Here is an 18585-nt window from a genome sequence, read left to right as displayed (position 1 = left end):
CGTTGTGGGGAAAACTTATATTAAACTTATGTTTTGCTTCCGCTGTAAACTTAAACTATGTTTTGACACCAATTGTATTGTGTTGGATTTTATAAATAAACTACGTGCTTGTTCAATATGATTGGTGGCTATGATCCTGGGCATGTCACGCCTCCAAGGCGGGGTGGGGTTTTGGAGGGTTGTGACAGAGTGGTATCAGAGCCATTGGTTATAGAGAACTTGGTTTTAATTTGGGAAAAAAACGTTTTTATTTAAAACCAGACTATAACCTGTATAGTAATCCGCAACGACGTTTCACTCCAAATGCAAGACTCAATACTTTACTGTGTTATTTATTTTAAGTGTTACAGCTAAGGATTAAGTCTTCCCTAAGTATTTCATGTATCCAACTTTAAGAAATATCTATTTGACGAATTGCTGGTAGTACCTCTTCAAGACATATAAGTGAATGAAAAATTTAAAGAATAGTTGAGAAACCACTTTATATAGAATACAGAAAGGTTAAGTTTCTCGAGCATAAAAGATTAGTACTGGTCAAAGTCAAATAGGTTTGGAAGAAAGGACCGGGATATACTTAGAAACTCGAAGCAGAAATAAAGCGAAACTATCCTAACTTATTCCAATAAATCTCGAGGACGATATTTCTATAAGGAGGGGAGAATGTAGCAACTCTCACTAAAAGTCCTATTTATTATTAGTCTAATAGGAAACCCAAATTGAGAAACCCAAGTGATTCTGCAGAAACACTAAGATTTCCAGAACAATCAGAATTAGGATTAGGTCCCCTAAAAACTCAAGGGGGTAAACCCTAATCAATATTTATCTTCAGAATTCATTGTTCAAGTTAAAACTAATCGTACAACTGACTCACCTAGGCTATGAAGATGACCAGGCTACCCTAGGCCATAGGGGTGTGCCCCGCGACACGCGACAGGGACCAAGGAACCCTTCGCGACATGCGGGCGGTTCCAATTTTTCAGTATATATAGAGGGGGTTGGCACTTGACATTCTGCTTTACTTCGACATAGAAATTCCAATTCTACGCTGAGTTATAATTCGATTAATACACAACACACACCAATCTCGAAACGCTGCTACGATTCAGCGTATTAATTCGATCGCTATTACGATACAACGTCCAATCGATTGAAACTATCCAACGATTGTTTAAGTGCTGCTCAAATTGAGCTTATACTTTGTTATTCGTCGTGATTTCGACTTGAATATTTGAGTATTATCCAATTTCGGACTATGCTCTGTTATTCGTTGTGAATCCACTGAATTGTTAAGTATAGCACTTTGTTAATCGTTGTGAGGGTTTAATCTCGTGAATTGTCGTAAATGCTGTATTGGTTACTTACCTAATTTCGTGTGCATTAGATTATTAGGCTTATCAGTAGACTAAACTCTATCCCATACCCTTACAATCAAAGGGGATAAGCAAACCGAGCAAAGCCAAAGCAAAGGTGAGTTCACAAACTTTCTACAAGGCACGACCATCCTCCAGAGGTAGGATGCCACTCCACTAATCTTCGCACACATGCCTGTAGGGCCGCGATGCGACGCGATACGGATACTAACCTTCGCACACATGTCTGGGAGACCGCGATACGGGCTAGTAAGCAAGTGAACCAACCGTGAATTCACTCAACTTTGTTGTTGACTCGTTGTTACATGCCTTGCAGGTCATTAGGTCCCTAGCTTAAGGAGGTTGCACTGGGAGGCATGATCATTGTGGGGAAAACTTATATTAAACTTATGTTTTGCTTCCGCTGTAAACTGAAACTATGTTTTGACACCAATTGTATTGTGTTGGATTTTATAAATAAACTACATGCTTGTTCAATATGATTAGTGGCTATGATCCTGGGCATGTCACGCCTCCAAGGCGGGGTGGGGTTTTGGAGGGGTGTGACAGAGTGGTATCAGAGCCATTGGTTATAGAGAACTTGGTTTTAATTTGGGAAAAAAACGTTTTTATTTAAAACCAGACTATAACCTGTACAGTAATCCGCAACGACGTTTCACTCCAAATGCAAGACTCAATACTTTACTGTGTTATTTATTTTAAGTGTTACAGCTAAGGATTAAGTCTTCCCTAAGTATTTCATGTATCCAACTTTAAGAAATATCTATTTGACGAATTGCTGGTAGTACCTCTTCAGGACATATAAGTGAATGAAAAATTTAAAGAATAGTTGAGAAACCACTTTATATAGAAGACAGAAAGGTTAAGTTTCTCGAGCATAAAAGATTAGTACTGGTCATAGTCAAATAGGTTTGGAAGAAAGGACCGGGATATACTTAGAAACTCGAAGCAGAAATAAAGCGAAAGTATCCTAACTTATTCCAATAAATCTCGAGGACGATATTTCTATAAGGAGGGGAGAATGTAGCAACTCTCACTAAAAGTCCTATTTATTATTAGTCTAATAGGAAACCCAAATTGAGAAACCCAAGTGATTCTGCAGAAACACTAAGATTTCCAGAACAATCAGAATTAGGATTAGGTCCCCTAAAAACTCAAGGGGGTAAACCCTAATCAATATTTATCTTCAGAATTCATTGTTCAAGTTAAAACTAATCGTACAACTGACTCACCTAGGCTATGAAGATGACCAGGCTACCCTAGGCCATAGGGGTGTGCCCCGCGACACGCGACAGGGACCAAGGAACCCTTCGCGACACGCGGGCGGTTCCAATTTTTCAGTATATATAGAGGGGGTTGGCACTTGACATTCTGCTTTACTTCGACGTAGAAATTCCAATTCTACGCTGAGTTATAATTCGATTAATACACAACACACACCAATCTCGAAACGCCTGCTACGATTCAGGGTATTAATTCGATCGCTATTACGATACAACGTCCGATCGATTGAAACTATCCAACGATTGTTTAAGTGCTGCTCAAATTGAGCTTATACTTTGTTATTCGTCGTGATTTCGACTTGAATATTTGAGTATTATCCAATTTCGGACTATGCTCTGTTATTCGTTGTGAATCCACTGAATTGTTAAGTATTGCACTTTGTTAATCGTTGTGAGGGTTTAATCTCGTGAAATGTCGTAAATACTGTATTGGTTACTTACCTAATTTCGTGTGCATTAGATTATTAGGCTTATCAGTAGACTAAACTCTATCCCATACCCTTACAATCAAAGGGGATAAGCAAACCGACCAAAGCCAAAGCAAAGGTGAGTTCACAAACTTTCTACAAGGCACGACCATCCTCCAGAGGTAGGATGCCACTCCACTAATATTCCCACACATGCCTGTAGGGCTGCGATGCGACATGATACGGATACTAACCTTCGCACACATGTCTGGGAGACCGTGATATGGGCTAGTAAGCCATTGAACCAACCGTGAATTCACTCAACTTTGTTGTTGACTCGTTGTTACATGCCTTGCTGGTCATTAGGTCCCTAGCTTAAGGAGGTTGCACTAGGAGGCATGATCGTTGTGGGGAAAACTTATATTAAACTTATGTTTTGCTTCCGCTGTAAACTTAAACTATGTTTTGACACCAATTGTATTGTGTTGGATTTTATAAATAAACTACATGCTTGTTCAATATGATTGGTGGCTATGATCCTGGGCATGTCACGCCTCCAAGGCAGGGTGGGGTTTTGGAGGGGGGTGACAGAGTGGTATCAGAGCCATTGGTTATAGAGAACTTGGTTTTAATTTGGGAAAAAAAATGTTTTTATTTAAAACCAGACTATAACCTATACAGTAATCCGCAACGACGTTTCACTCCAAATGCAAGACTCAATACTTTACTCTGTTATTTATTTTAAGTGTTACAGCTAAGGATTAAGTCTTCCCTAAGTATTTCATGTATCCAACTTTAAGAAATATCTATTTGACGAATTGCTGGTAGTACCTCTTCAAGACATATAAGTGAATGAAAAATTTAAAGAATAGTTGAGAAACCACTTTATATAGAAGACAGAAAGGTTAAGTTTCTCGAGCATAAAAGATTAGTACTGGTCAAGGACAAATAGGTTTGGAAGAAAGGACCGGGATATACTTAGAAACTTGAAGCAGAAATAAAGCGAAAGTATCCTAACTTATTCCAATAAATCTCGAGGACGAGATTTCTATAAGGAGGGGAGAATGTAGCAACTCTCACTAAAAGTCCTATTTATTATTAGTCTAATAGGAAACCCAAATTGAGAAACCCAAGTGATTATGCAGAAACACTAAGATTTCCAGAACAATCAGAATTAGGATTAGGGCCCCTAAAAACTCAAGGGGGTAAACCCTAATCAATATTTATCTTCAGAATTCGTTGTTCAAGTTAAAATTAATCATACAACTGACTCACCTAGGCTAGGCAGATGACCAGGCTACCCTAGGCCATAGGGGTGTGCCCCGCGACACGCGACAGGGACCAAGGAATCCTTTGCGACACGCGGGCGGTTCCAATTTTTCAGTATATATAAAGGGGGTTGGCACTTGACATTCTGCTTTACTTCAATGTAGAAATTCCAATTCTACGCTGAGTTATAATTCGATTAATACACAACACACACCAATCTCGAAACGCCGCCACGATTCAGGGTATTAATTCGATCGCTATTACGATACAACGTCCGATCGATTGAAACTATCCAACGATTGGTTAAGTGCTGCTCAAATTGAGCTTATACTTTGTTATTCGTCGTGATTTCGACTTGAATATTTGAGTATTATCCAATTTCGGACTATGCTCTGTTATTCGTTGTGAATCCACTGAATTGTTAAGTATTGCACTTTGTTAATCGTTGTGAGGGTTTAATCTCGTGAATTGTCGTAAATGTTGTATTGGTTACTTACCTAATTTCGTGTGCATTAGATTATTAGGCTTATCAGTAGACTAAACTCTATCCCATACCCTTACAATCAAAGAGGATAAGCAAACCGAGCAAAGCCAAAGCAAAGGTGAGTTCACAAACTTTCTACAAGGCACGGCCATCCTCCAGAGGTAGGATGCCACTCCACAAATCTTCGCACACATGCCTGTAGGGCCGCGATGCGACGCGATACGGATACTAACCTTCACACATATGTCTGGGGGACCGCGATACGGGCTAGTAAGCTAGTGAACCAACCGTGAATTCACTCAACTTTGTTGTTGACTCGTTGTTACATGCCTTGCTGGTCATTAGGTCCCTAGCTTAAGGAGGTTGCACTGGGAGGCATGATCGTTGTGGGGAAAACTTATATTAAACTTATGTTTTGCTTCCGCTGTAAACTTAAACTATGTTTTGACACCAATTGTATTGCGTTGGATTTTATAAATAAACTACATGCTTGTTCAATATGATTGGTGGCTATGATCCTGGCATGTCACGCCTCCAAGGCGGGGTGAGGTTTTGGAGGGGTGTGACAAAAATGAGCTCAAATGAACAAAAGAAGCAAAAAGGCAGCTAAATCTAACATAAATACAAGAAAAGGAACAAACATGGCATGCCCGAACGCCCGACAGCATCTTCCAAGCAAAAACAAGAAAACAGAAGGCTGAATACGCCCCGTGCTCAATGAGCACGGGGGCATGCCCAAGTGTCAGCAGAAAAGACAAAGTTGTAGAAGCTTCTATCGCCCACCACGAGGTCGTGCTCAGCGGACACGGGGTTGTGATCAACTCTAAGATTCGCAGAATCTAGGGAAATCTTAATATTACAGATACGCTTCTGCACACGGGGTCGTGCTCAGCGGACACGGGGGCGTGGTCAACTAATGCAGACAAACTACAGTTAATGAAGAAAGAGAAGGAGGATGGACACAGGGCCGTGCCCGAGCTGCTGTTCAGGCTATAAATGGGGGTGCTTGGCTCATTTGCAAACCATCCCTTAACACACCACCTCTCTCACACTTCACCCACCACCCACCACCATCACAACACCATCATCCACCACCATCAACCATTGTCCATCATAGAGTGTGTGAGTCGTCTTGGGATCCAAGATTGATCGTAAGAGTTCTTGACAATCAAAGGCCGTGTTTGTCTAAGTCTCTTACATTACTTGGCGAAGACAAGTGTTTAGTGTAATACTTTTTATTTTTAATCTTTTCGCACTTTTTATTTGGTTATGTATTAATGACTTTAATAACTAGTTTCCTATGTTGAAGGTGATTCTTCCTTATCGTTTGTCCGTGGTGTCTTGGCATTATTTTACTGTCTATATAAAATAAAAGATTTTCACCATTCATATCTCCACGGTCTATATGGAGATATGTTGGCTACCTGGTCGGGGGTTAAGGGAACGGTTTGGTAAGAGTCTTGCCATTGTTCAGTGTATAGATCCTGCAAAGGACCTAGGTCAAATTTTGTAGGACCTCCTTCAATGCCCACCAGTATTGGATGGAGGGGGTCCAAACTCTTTGATCCCCTCATAAGTAAGCTACTATTAAAACTTTAACCCGGCTACTTAGGACGGTATCCCTGCTGACTCAGACTACTTAGCCGACGGTAACGTCACCTTCAAAAGAGGGGCCTACCACATTATGCATTAATAACTTAATTAAATATCTTTCAATAATCCGACCCTTTAGATTGTATCCTTGCTGATTCAAACTACTGGGTTGAGGGTAATGTCACCTTCAAAAGAGGGGCCTACTACAATAACTAAGATAATCTCTTAAAAAGTGCAAAAGTGCGGAAATAATCAAAGGTTACACTACACACGAGTCGGATCCAAGTGATTCATCTTGTCTATCTGTTTTTACTTTTATTTTATTTTTCAGCATTTTAGTTAGTTTTATTTTTCTAGTTTAAAAACCTTTTTCTAACTTTTGATTTGATTAGACGTTGAGGATAAACCGGTACTAAAAAGCTCTTGTGTCTTTGGACGACCCCGGTATCTTACCAACACTATACTACGTCCACGATGGGTGCACTTGCCCATATGTGTGTTTAGTGTTAGTAAATATCGTGTTTTATAAATTTAAAACTTGGCTAAAAAGTGTAAAAGGGCTTAAAATATATATAAAAACCTATAACACACAACACGCATCAGTTTGAAAGTTTTATGTGAATAATAGATTATGTGTAAATTTTATATGATCTATTTTTAATTCGAACTTTTTGTATTGCATGAACTGAAAAGCCTTTTGGATTATCTAAAGCAAAGAAAGTTCAAGCTTAATAAATTATTAAAATACCATAATCAGTTCGTCTCGTTTGATGCCCTTTGCTTTTCAATTTACACAGGTGTGTTGCATTTTTTACATGTTGGGTGATTCAGTTCGTCGATATGTGGTTTATAACAAACGGGTTTTAGGGTTATGTTTTTCTTTTTATATTTTGTATAGATATGTTTATTATTTTTGTTCTACAGCTATTACATAATCAATGGTAATATTTCTATGAAACTCTAATGTGATTATGTGAAAAGAAAACTTATTAGTGGCTTTTAGATGATGGATATGTGTAGTTTAACTTTAAATTAATAGTATGAATGTAAATGTGACTACATAAGTTGAAAAATATTTATTCATTTAACTTGATACAATCATAAAAGGTTAGAGATAGTTTCAGTTAATTATATTTTGGGTAAACTTTTTTTTTTATTAAAATGCATTTTCGTCCTTGAGGTTTGGCCAGATTTGCAACTTCCGTCCAAAGGTTTGTGTTTCCGCATCTGGATCCAAAATGGCATTTTACTTTTTTTTTTAATCTGACCCGTTTGATATAGTATATTGTTAATGATGCCAGGTATGTTAAACTGAAAAAAAGTGAGTCAAACATCTAAAATGGGTCAATACAGGCTGCATCGTGTTGACTCGCAAATAATCAATTATGATTACTAAAACCATGTTTTTATATTAATATATAATGTTTCAAGTAAAACAGTTTTGGAGCTTCTATACAACTAAACCAGACTTTTTGGGTGATTTGCAGCCTGTTGGACCCATTGGACCCGTTCCTCTTTAAGGTAAACTTTTTTTTTTTTTTGAGTAGGAACAGGAATGGTGGTTCCAGTCATGAGATATTATCTCAATCTTTGTGATTTTGTGTTTAAATAATTGGATTTGGATGATGAAATTTAAAGTGGAGGATTTTATTCCATTATTATATTTAGATTAGGGTCCTCGGGTTTGTTCAGTACAATTACTTCCTACATCTATAAATTATGTGAAACTTCGAACTTTCGCCACCAGAAAAAGACATGAAAAAAACGAGAGGGAGCAACTAAGGAAAAGGTAATCATGTTTTAATCATTTGATTTGTAAAGAAATTGTTTTTAACAGTTATGTTTTCACTTCTGAAGGGTTGTAGCAAGCTCTTCAGTCCGAAGGTGGTTGTACATTACCATGGAATTGGGGCGATTGGCTGATGGATATAGTGAAGCAAATATTGAAATTACGGACTGGCATGACGTATAAAGGTGCGTTTAACTCTAATTTTAAGGACTCTAACCAAAATTGAGTCCTCCTAATGATGAATTTAAACTAGTTTAATTGAGCTTTTTATTGTAGATGCAGCTAAACATTTTTTTTGATTTGACCCATTGAGACTATATTGTTAATGATGGCAGGTATGTGAAACAGAAAAAATGTGTGAGCCAATCCACAGACGGAGAAATTGATGTTGGTGCGATTCCAAAGTGGTCAGAACGACTAAAACAAGCTCCATTACAGGCCGTATTGATTAAAAACATTGGGAAAGGAGGATTTTTCACTACAAGAATTCATTAAACTTAAAACTGGGGACTCCTACGGTAAAAAATGTGATGGATATGAATGCGTTTTTTAGTCGTTTTGCTGCTGCTTTAGCATCCGATCCGTTGTGGGTGATGAATGTTGTTGCAGACCGCAAGCCTTCAACTTTGGGTGTCGTTTATGATAGGGCTTATTGGTGTTTATCATGATTGGTAATTTTCTTATAGTTTGATTTTGCTTTAATTATATTCGTTTTTCAATATTTGCACAACTTTATATTGTTGTTTGCTAAAATTTATGATCTTATAGCTAAAACGATAGCATATCATATTGCTTTAAAAAAAAAAATTCTTTTATGTGTCCATAGTGTAACCAATGTTGGAGAAGTCTATACCTTTTTGTTTCCACTTTTTGCCGCCTTATTTTGCGGGGCTTCAATTTTACAACAAGGTTCCCAAGCACAAAATTACTATTGCTGCAAGTCCTTTTTTAGACTGGAGGGTAATTGTTAGGAAGTTTGCAAATGGTTTCTTTTTCACAAATGGATGGACAAAAGTAGCTAAATATGTGTTTTGCGGTTTTGGGGTTTTGGCTCTTTGCTTTTATGTCAGGTGATGGAATAATCTTACTTCCCTATCACTGCATTTAATGCGAATTGCTTTCAAAACGTACTACCTACTGAAGCACCTCTCAAGAATGTTCAAGACATCTTAGAAGAACATGTTATAGATGTTGACGCGGATAATTCAGATGAAGAAGATGATTTAGACAATCGTTTGATTAATGAGGAGCGTGTCTATGGCATAACCAATCTTGGAATTGAGTGTAATAATCAAACTGTACACAGCAAAAACTATACTCTCCAATGTGATTGTGCATATCAAAATATATCGTGTTTGTGTGCTTCAAAGGTTGGTGACGGTGGTGGTGTTAAAGCCTTGGAGAATTCATGATAGTTTTTTAGTATTGGTACATGTTAAGTGTTATGATAAAGAACAGACACAACATTAATAAAGTTCTAATAATCTGTTATAATAAATAATTTATTTTTGTGTCATGGGTCATTCAGTGAGGCAAGTTTCTGCCTCCGGTTCTTGCCCAAAGTTTCTGACCCTACTCGCAACCCTAATGACTACAACATTCAATTTAAAACAATTATAAAAAGTTTCTTCGCAACCCTAATGACTACAACTTTCAATTCAAAACAATTATAAAACAAGTTTCTGACATAGTTCGAGTAATATAAAGTAAATTTTGCTACCCACGAAGTTCGCGGGTGATAACCTAGTTTTGGTTACATATAAAAACTTGATGGGTCAGGATGGGTAAAACTAAAAGAAGGAAAAAACTAGAATGGGTCATAGGGAGGAATAGAATGGGTTAGGATTGGTAAAAAAAGAAAAGGCACGTTGTTTATGGGCAACTCAATGGGAACGCGAGGTTAATAGAGATTGTGGAATGCTTATGATGTTGATTAGGAATCTCACCTACACAAACAACCAAGAATGCTTGCAATTAAAACTACAAGATACTTAATCACTATTTAGTTATTATACTTGGTGATGAATGATGATTAATTACCATTGTTACTGGTATGCATAAGGTTTCTATGAATCAAACCCATACAATGCATTATACCAATTGGTCTCTAATTTACGTTACAACATACATTAACAGTTTCCATTTTGTAAAGAATGGCATTTCATGTTTAGTTTCATAGTGGGCTATATTCTACTGCACATAAGATGTTTGATTAAATTCCCCAAAGACACGTAACCATTATAAATGAAAATGGGTATGTTCATGTTTAGCATCTTATTGTTCATGGAAATGATTTAGGCAAGAAGACTGACAAGGATGACTATTTGGAATTGGGAATTGGTTTTAACATAAGATTCTGACTTTGACTAGGATGACTATATGTTATTTTTAAGCATGTTATCTATCTATCTATCTATCTATCTATCTATTGTTATTTTATATTCACTCTTAAGTTTGATAATAGCAGTTATGGGATGCGTTAGTTACCACATTGTTAGCAGTGACTTAGGGATATTCACGGTTTGGTTCTAAACCGTGAAACCGCTTAGACCGATGATCGGTTTGGTTTCACGTTCGGCTTCTTTTCTTAACTTTTGGTCGGTTGTTTCAAAATTTTCAAATCGTAGCAAACAGTTTGGTTTGTGGTTTATGCCGAAAAACTGGTTGTATAAAACTGAACCAGACCATAAAATTAGACAATATAGTTTATAACTTTTTATAATGTATGTTACATATATATTTAACTAGGTTATAACCCGGAAATTTTCCGGGTAGGAAAATCTAATTTATATTAATCAAATTATTTATATTGTTTTCACTTAATTCAATAAAAATCGGATATGTACGATTATATTAATCAAATTATATATATATTGTGTTACACAGGTTAAAAAACAGGCCAGTCTATTCGGTTTGTCACATATAGCCTACTAATCTGTATTCACTTTCTTCTTTATTGAGAGTATATTATTGCATTAATATAGTAGTTTTAAATATATTAAAAATAAATAAAATAATATGAAAATGGACAAAATAAGTGTTTGCAAGAAACCCCATTGCTAAACCCTCCAGACCGACATGCTCACACATTTAAGACAAACGTGATACAAATACTTTAATCCTATATATATATATATATATATATATATATATATATATATATATATATATATATATATATATATATATATATATATATATATATATATATATATATATTGAAGTTAGCAACAGTATATATACCATGCTTCATTGTTTCAAATATAAAAACCAAAAATATTTTCAATTAGCAAATACAGTTAACCTATGTTTAACTTGCATCCTAAATTCCTAATATATTGAGTTGTGGTGCCTCATCCAATAAGAACTACATTAGGTTTAGATCCAGTATTCATGTTTGGATTCCCAATTTCACAACCTTTACTGTATAAAACACCTACCTTTTGAAACCAGTAAAGCTAAAACAATCCAACTGATTATTAACAAAATTAAATAAAAGATCAGCATGTACAATACATCCAAACAAAATAAAAAACAAATCCATACAAAATAAAAGATCAGCAGGTTCAGGTTCGAACAATTTTTATTACACAATGAAATGCAAGAAAAAATAAACCTGTTTCAGTTTCAGTAAAGCTCAAGCATGCTTCGAACAGTTGAATAGGTGTTACTCACCCCTCCATGAGCATTTCGTCATCTCCCCTAATGTATAAGAGGTCCCTTAAGTTAACTACTCTGGTGTCATCTTTGGAGTACAAATGATCCAAAGCTTCTCCAATTTCAGAATCTGTTAACCCCCAACAAACTTTATAGGGATCAAAACCTCACGTGGGATTTACTCTATCATTCATCTCCATATATGCTTACAACAATTTGACACATGAACGCTCCAAATAGGATCAAATAGAAAGTAGAAACACATAGCATCAATCCCTCATAGTAAAAAAAACATAAAAAGATAATTAAACAATAAAAAAGAAAAATTAGACCTGGATTTTTCTTTATCCTCGTCAACTTCCATTTTCTTAAGTTAACAGCCAGTTTTTATGAACAGCGCGCCTAACTTGTTTTTAAACATGACCGGTAGTAATAACTTGTTTTTGCATATAACAGTGATGCATCATCGGTAAGTTTAGCATACTAAATCTATGGTAGTTTTCTCTTTTCGGGAGCTCAAACACGCAATGCACTGGGACTCACCTTCAAGCTGGTAGTATTTAATTCATTTGGCCATACTTTAATATAGGATGCAGCTGCAGGACACTGGGTTTAAACAAAGATAGACGTATTTCATTCATTAGACAATGGGACTTGCCTGCTTCACCATGCTGGTAAATGATGTAGCTTTAAACAAAGATGGGTAATCAACAAAAAAATGTAAAATAAACAGCAAAAAGCTGCAAAACACCAGCAAAAACAACATAAAAACAGATAAAAACTAAAAAAATAACAAAAAAGCATTTGTGGTTACTTTGACAATACATAACTTCTTGGTGAGTATTAGGTAAACCACTATATATTCTGAACGATGGTCATATTGGGCTATTTATAAAACTGGATAAATACATACGGGTTGGACTGGGCTTGAAGCAAATAAAGAACAAATACATCTGTTGGGGTCATCACACCGGGTACGTATAGCATATCATCACTGTCTTCATCTAAAATACCCTGCAAATGAATTACACCATTACAAAAAAATACAAAATTAAAAAAAAAACTACAAATTAAACAGATCAAAATGCTTTCCTAACAACTAATTAATAAAAACCGAAATTAAAACACTAACCCACTCATCTCTAAACCTCATGTTACACAAATATCAATATCAATAATAATATATTACGAATGTAACGTACCAGAAAGGGAAGTGGGAGAAAGGAGACAAAATTAAGATTTGTTCCCCATTTTCGTTCAAGCTTTCTCTCTCTTAAAGTTGCTAGCATCTTCGTTGAAGACCACATGCTTTATCCCTGGCTTTTTAAATCTTCGTTCAAGCTTTCGTTCGAACCCAACAAAATTGCCTGCAATGTATAACCTGCTTATCTCATTTTCCCTAATATCAAAATAATAAATGGGTTAAATATATGGAATTATTCCCTTGTTTTTTGTTAAAATTAAAAGGTTTATCATGTAAATTTGTCAACTATCTAAAGAGTGCTTGTCATTTTATCTCTTAGTTTCTTTACAATCAGATTTGCTGTACATTGATTATCTGACTATTAAAACTTCACCAGCATAGGCATGCCCAAACACTAAATTCAACAGCCCATTTTACTCACTTTCAAAACACGTATCAAAACACCCACGTTTCGAAAAGCTGTAACTTTAAGTAATCATAAAGCTTTAGAAATCAAGTGAATGCATCACCGTACCTTGCGCCAACCAAAGAAGCATCCAACCGGTTCAATTGATCCAAAGAAATCCATTTGTAAAACACACCCTTTTAGCTTGTCACCATACAAACATCTAGTTCGGTTGCGCAATTTAACATAAGCCTACTGAAAACAACTAATTTCACTGATGCGTATGATGAACCTGCCAAGAACAATGAGTTTGAAGTAAGCGATATAAATCTGCTTATCAACTTAAATTATTCAATTGTAACCTAATATCTATAACTTATACCAATTTCGTACCAGAAACAATAGTATTTGCTAAAACCCCTAAATTGATTTGAGAAATTCAACTTAAATCAAGCCAAATGAAACATAAATTGATGATACAAAATCGTTTTAAAGGATATAAAGAACCTTCCAAAATTTGATGATGAACTACTACTCTGTCTCGGCAACAATCAGAAAGACCGTAATCACCACCACGTAACATCATTTTCCACTTCTTCAACTGCAGCCATGTAATATTTTCCTAAGTTACTAAAAATGCACACACACTACATAATCAATGTGAAATACCAGGGTTGGAACTTTTGAAACCAACTAAATTGCGCCCTCGAAAGAGACCGAATCAGTCTCAAACATTCCATTATTAAAAAGATGAAAGACGAAAATTGAAAAAAAAAAGTGTTAAAAGAGAGCCAACCCAACCTAAATTAGTTTGGTTTGATGAGTATTTGTTTTAACATTAATAAGCTAAGGCACGAGATGTCGCATTTGGTTAAACACTAATGTGAATATAAACGTTGAACTACTAACGTGAATATAAAGTTACACTGAATTAAAAGAAATTAATAAGACAAAAATTACAACTCGTTAAACACTTCCTCATACACGGCATATGTTTTATATACGTAGAAGTATTACTGGCACACCGACTATCTTTTCCCAACTCCAAATGTTTTAACCAAGAATGAGTTATCCGGGTCGTTTTTCCATTGACAGCTTTACAATGCATAATTTGTGTCATACGTGCCTCCTCTTTCCCCTCCTTATCTATCCCGAAGGCGTGGCTTTTATTGTAGTTAACTTTCAAACCCGAAACCATATAGAAAAATCTGATATAAATTTTAGGATCTAATCTTTTATTGGACGGCTTCCAAAAATATATAAGATTTAATTTAAAATAATAATATATTACATTAAGCTTTCACAAAAATGGGATGCAATGAGCGAAGTTTAGGATCAGTTGTACCTTCGAGGGTATCGACCTCTCCATTAAGTTTGTGCATTTCATAGCATGTGTACCAACTCCTTTAGCAACAACACTATTCAAAAAAGTGAGTCCAATTTCATAAGCTTCAAAGGTCAGGTCAACAGGCTTAACAATCTCACCGATATTAGGCAAATCCTCCTTCCTTCTCCCTTCATCATGCCTTCAATTTGCATAAATATTTCAGAATAAAATATTTAATATATTTATATAAATATTATTTCTCAAGCAAAGCAAACCTCCTTCCAGAATTAGCATACACCCACATGGCCACTTCTCTTAACTATTAGTGTTGACTTTAGCACTTGACTTCTAAACAAAATCATTATTAATTCTTCAACTACTCTTGACTTATTGTTGACTTTTTTGGTCAACATCACTCAATTTCTAAATAGAATTATTATTAATTAACTATTTACCATTAGAGATGATAGTTAAGATACAAAGAATGTAGAACAATTTCAATGCTTATGTCCAGAATCAGATTGAGCTTTAAACAACTCTTATTAAACTCAGATTTAAAAAACGACATAAGCTGGCTACATAAGTAAAAAACATCCAGATAAACCATACTTAAGTCTTAAACACACACATAACACCATCCTTGATTAAGGTCCTATTTAGAGTCGTCATCTTCTAAGTTTTTATATGAATGAAAGCAAAAGTCATAAAAATATATAATCATGATGAACACAAATCGCATAAAACTTCTCTTGAATATGCAATTAAGCTCCTATTTCATTCGATTAAAGACAAATATATTCAACCAAGAAAACATAACCAGTTGTTTGCAAATTGCTAAACCTAATCCAGTCCCACCATACTTTGTTTGCAAATTTCATAATACTATATTTAATTTTTGTGCCTTAGTTCCCTTTCTCACTAGATGCAGTAAAAAACTTGTAGAACCATGATCAATAGTTGATGAAAAAGAAAGGTAACGGCTAATCAAAGTTTTTCAGTTTGTGAATGTTTTAGTAGACATATATGCACTTATTTATCAGTCAACTTGATCAATGGCAAGATGATAATGACGAATGGCATTATATTACTCAAAACACCCAAGTAGCTCAGATATATTAATAGCACGTGAAAAGCTAAGTTCATATATAACACTTCCAATGAGCTATGACACTAATCTTAGTAAAGAAGTTTTACCAGATGTTGTTGGACCTATCAGCAAGACCAACCATTGATGATGCAGACATTGTGCGACAATTTCCAAAGTTGATGTTGACCTGGAAATATTTTTAGTTCACATGAAGAGTCAATTTGAGGCTCAATTTGAGATTTACCAACACTGACATTTTCAGAATAGTCAAAAAGATGAGAAAATTTATCATCCGGAAGGCCATCCTACATTAGGATTTCTTACTAATTCAACACCGACTACCGTTGACCGTGACCCGAATACTCCGTTTCTGCAGTTGACTGGTCCTGACCTTCTGTTGACTGTAACCCGATCTCACCAACAAAGTCCCAATACTATTATTCCATGGCAAGAACAAACATAAAAAATGAGCGATAAATACAGAACCCAGTAAATAATTATATAAACCGAAATCCCGTTCATACATATCAATAAATAAAAAGTCTACAGCGAGAATTTATAATATAGATAGATAGATAACCTATTGTAGAGTCTCAATCTTATCCCTCGAGCTTCAGTCTGACCTCGTTGACCCGCTTTGACTGAGTTAACTGGGTTTGATTGAGTTGACACGTATTTGACCGGTCTCCCATAGAACACACACCTGGTCAGAAGTATGCAACAGATCGACCATGGAAGATGAAAAGAGAACGTGAATACAAAACAGAGATGAGAGAGACCGACTCACCTCTCATTTGATCTGGTCATATTCATGTACCTCGTGTGTATCATGTCATTGAGAAACCTGCTACCTTCGACCGGTGTTAATCCCTGCAAATCATGAAAGAGAATGTTGTTAACGAATTTTAAAATGGTAAACAAAGAACAAACTCAGATCCGACACTTTCGGCTCTGTATCAAGTCATCAAGTCAGAAGATGAAGATTTGATTCCACTCTGAAATTGTAGATCAACAACATATCTTTGATGTAAGTAAAGCACACATTAATAATAATTCTAATAAAAGTGTGAGAAAGCTGATGTTTGGTTATTCAATAAGAAACAGATTATTTACTTATATTTATTATTGTTTTTTTTATTGTGGGAGAATCCATTTATCGTTGACCTTTAGGAAGGGAACAGGTGGAGATTCTTGACCGGGTTGAGGATGCCACTGAAGAAGAACATGTTTACTGTCAATAGCATCACGAATGTAAGGATACATGTTAATAATAGCAAGTCTAGAGTAGTACCGAATCAAGAACCCATGCATCATTTACTGTTTACTGAGCACGAAGAACTTCAATCTCGAAAACCAAAGTTGAGTTAGGCTGGATCCCCAAAGCAGGAAAACCGCCAGCGCCATAAGCGCCGTCAGGAGTGCACTGTTATTTGTTTATTTCTCATGTATTAAAACCATCCCATGTAGCACTTGCCAAGATTCCAACCTTATAATTTCAAACACCAAAAGAAAAATACATCCAATTTAGTTTCTGCACATTAATATTTTTCTTTAATGATTGCACAACCATGGGATCTTTTCTATCTAATTTTAATAGAAAAAAGGTACCAGAACATCAATCAAATTGAAATTATAACACAAACTAATGTACCCGAACATCAATCAATTTAAAAGTATAAGATCACTATACGACACAAAACATCAGTTGGAAAATAAATAACTTTAGATAGAGATTAAATTAAAAAAAAAACATCTTGAATTTGTAACCAGTAAGAAGTGGGAAAAGAAAACTCCAATCTTTCAAGATATGAATGTAAACAATTAGATATGGCAAAATAAAGATAAAATAAGCAAGGAATGGAGAGGATTAACTTACCGTGTTTGCAACACAAAGCAAAACCCTAATCATTCCAGACATGAATCAACAGGATTATAGATACCAAAAAAAAAAAAAAAGAATCATAGCAAACAAACTTACCGTTGTTGAACAGGTTCAGCCACATTCTGCGATCGAGCATTCTTCATAGTCAATCATTGCTACGAATCCAAAACCAAACAAAATTCTCAAATCAACAAAGATTCGATTATAAAATCTATAAATACTTGATTGTAAAGAACATGTTTGATTAAATCAACCCTATCTAAAACAGTGCCGAGATGTGAATCCTAGGGTTTCAAGTATGATGCAGCGAAGGAGAAGAGGCTGTAGAGAAATTTAGGTTTTGTAGATGCCTTATATACACGGGTTTGGAAAACCCATACATCCGACCCGAAATGTGAAGGATCCCGCGTCCAACATCGTTTGTGGTTTGTGTATAGAGAATAAGACCAATTCCCTCCCAAAATCACTCTTTACTCAATCATTAGATGCCACATCAGCAAAATGGCTCCATCATTTAAGGACAAATGGCCCTAATCATCTCATTTATTAATATATATAGATTATTTGAATTTTATATTAGATTTGACTAAAATAAAAATGGATCCTCTATTAGCTTAGTGTATTCTTCCAATTCTTTGTGCTTGATTCGGTTATCATCTGTCTCCTAGTTATAAGTTGTTTTGAATCTTGATTTACTGGAAAAAGTTTTGAACCATTTATTAATTTTCTACTAACCTTAATCGATTATGATGAATGATGAGTAAATTTATGTTAATTTTGACAGATATATTGGACTAGCTGTAACATAATGTTCAAAGTTATCTTAGGCATGATTTTAGTACAATGGA

At 35.4% G+C, this 18585-nt stretch overlaps 1 protein-coding gene across 11 annotated transcripts; it reads right to left on the bottom strand.

Moving 5' to 3' along the window:
• Positions 1-12555: 12555 nt before the first annotated feature.
• Positions 12556-18124, bottom strand: LOC118484740. 11 transcript variants are annotated; one of them, XR_004874298.1, is made up of 14 exons: positions 17992-18124; positions 17834-17892; positions 17147-17341; positions 17020-17067; positions 16643-16725; positions 16436-16558; positions 16165-16289; positions 15963-16042; positions 14927-14967; positions 14787-14859; positions 13949-14042; positions 13571-13733; positions 13055-13251; positions 12556-12866 (listed from the first exon to the last, which is right to left on the bottom strand). XR_004874298.1 is itself a non-coding variant. In XM_035980689.1 (6 exons), exons 1-4 carry the CDS (start codon positions 16010-16012, stop codon positions 13642-13644), a joined length of 417 nt encoding a protein of 138 aa, XP_035836582.1. In that variant the 5' UTR covers positions 16013-16152; the 3' UTR covers positions 12556-12866; positions 13055-13251; positions 13571-13641. The 11 variants fall into 11 exon arrangements, 1 of the variants encoding a protein (XP_035836582.1); XR_004874296.1 differs by having other exon boundaries at positions 16643-16850; positions 17020-17341; XR_004874293.1 differs by having other exon boundaries at positions 16643-17067.
• Positions 18125-18585: the final 461 nt, after the last annotated feature.

Source organism: Helianthus annuus, chromosome 12, assembly GCF_002127325.2.
Source record: "Helianthus annuus cultivar XRQ/B chromosome 12, HanXRQr2.0-SUNRISE, whole genome shotgun sequence".
NCBI classification, from domain to species: domain Eukaryota; kingdom Viridiplantae; phylum Streptophyta; class Magnoliopsida; order Asterales; family Asteraceae; genus Helianthus; species Helianthus annuus.
Note: the sequence above shows the minus strand (reverse complement) of the source record. Positions and strands in the feature narration are given on the sequence as shown.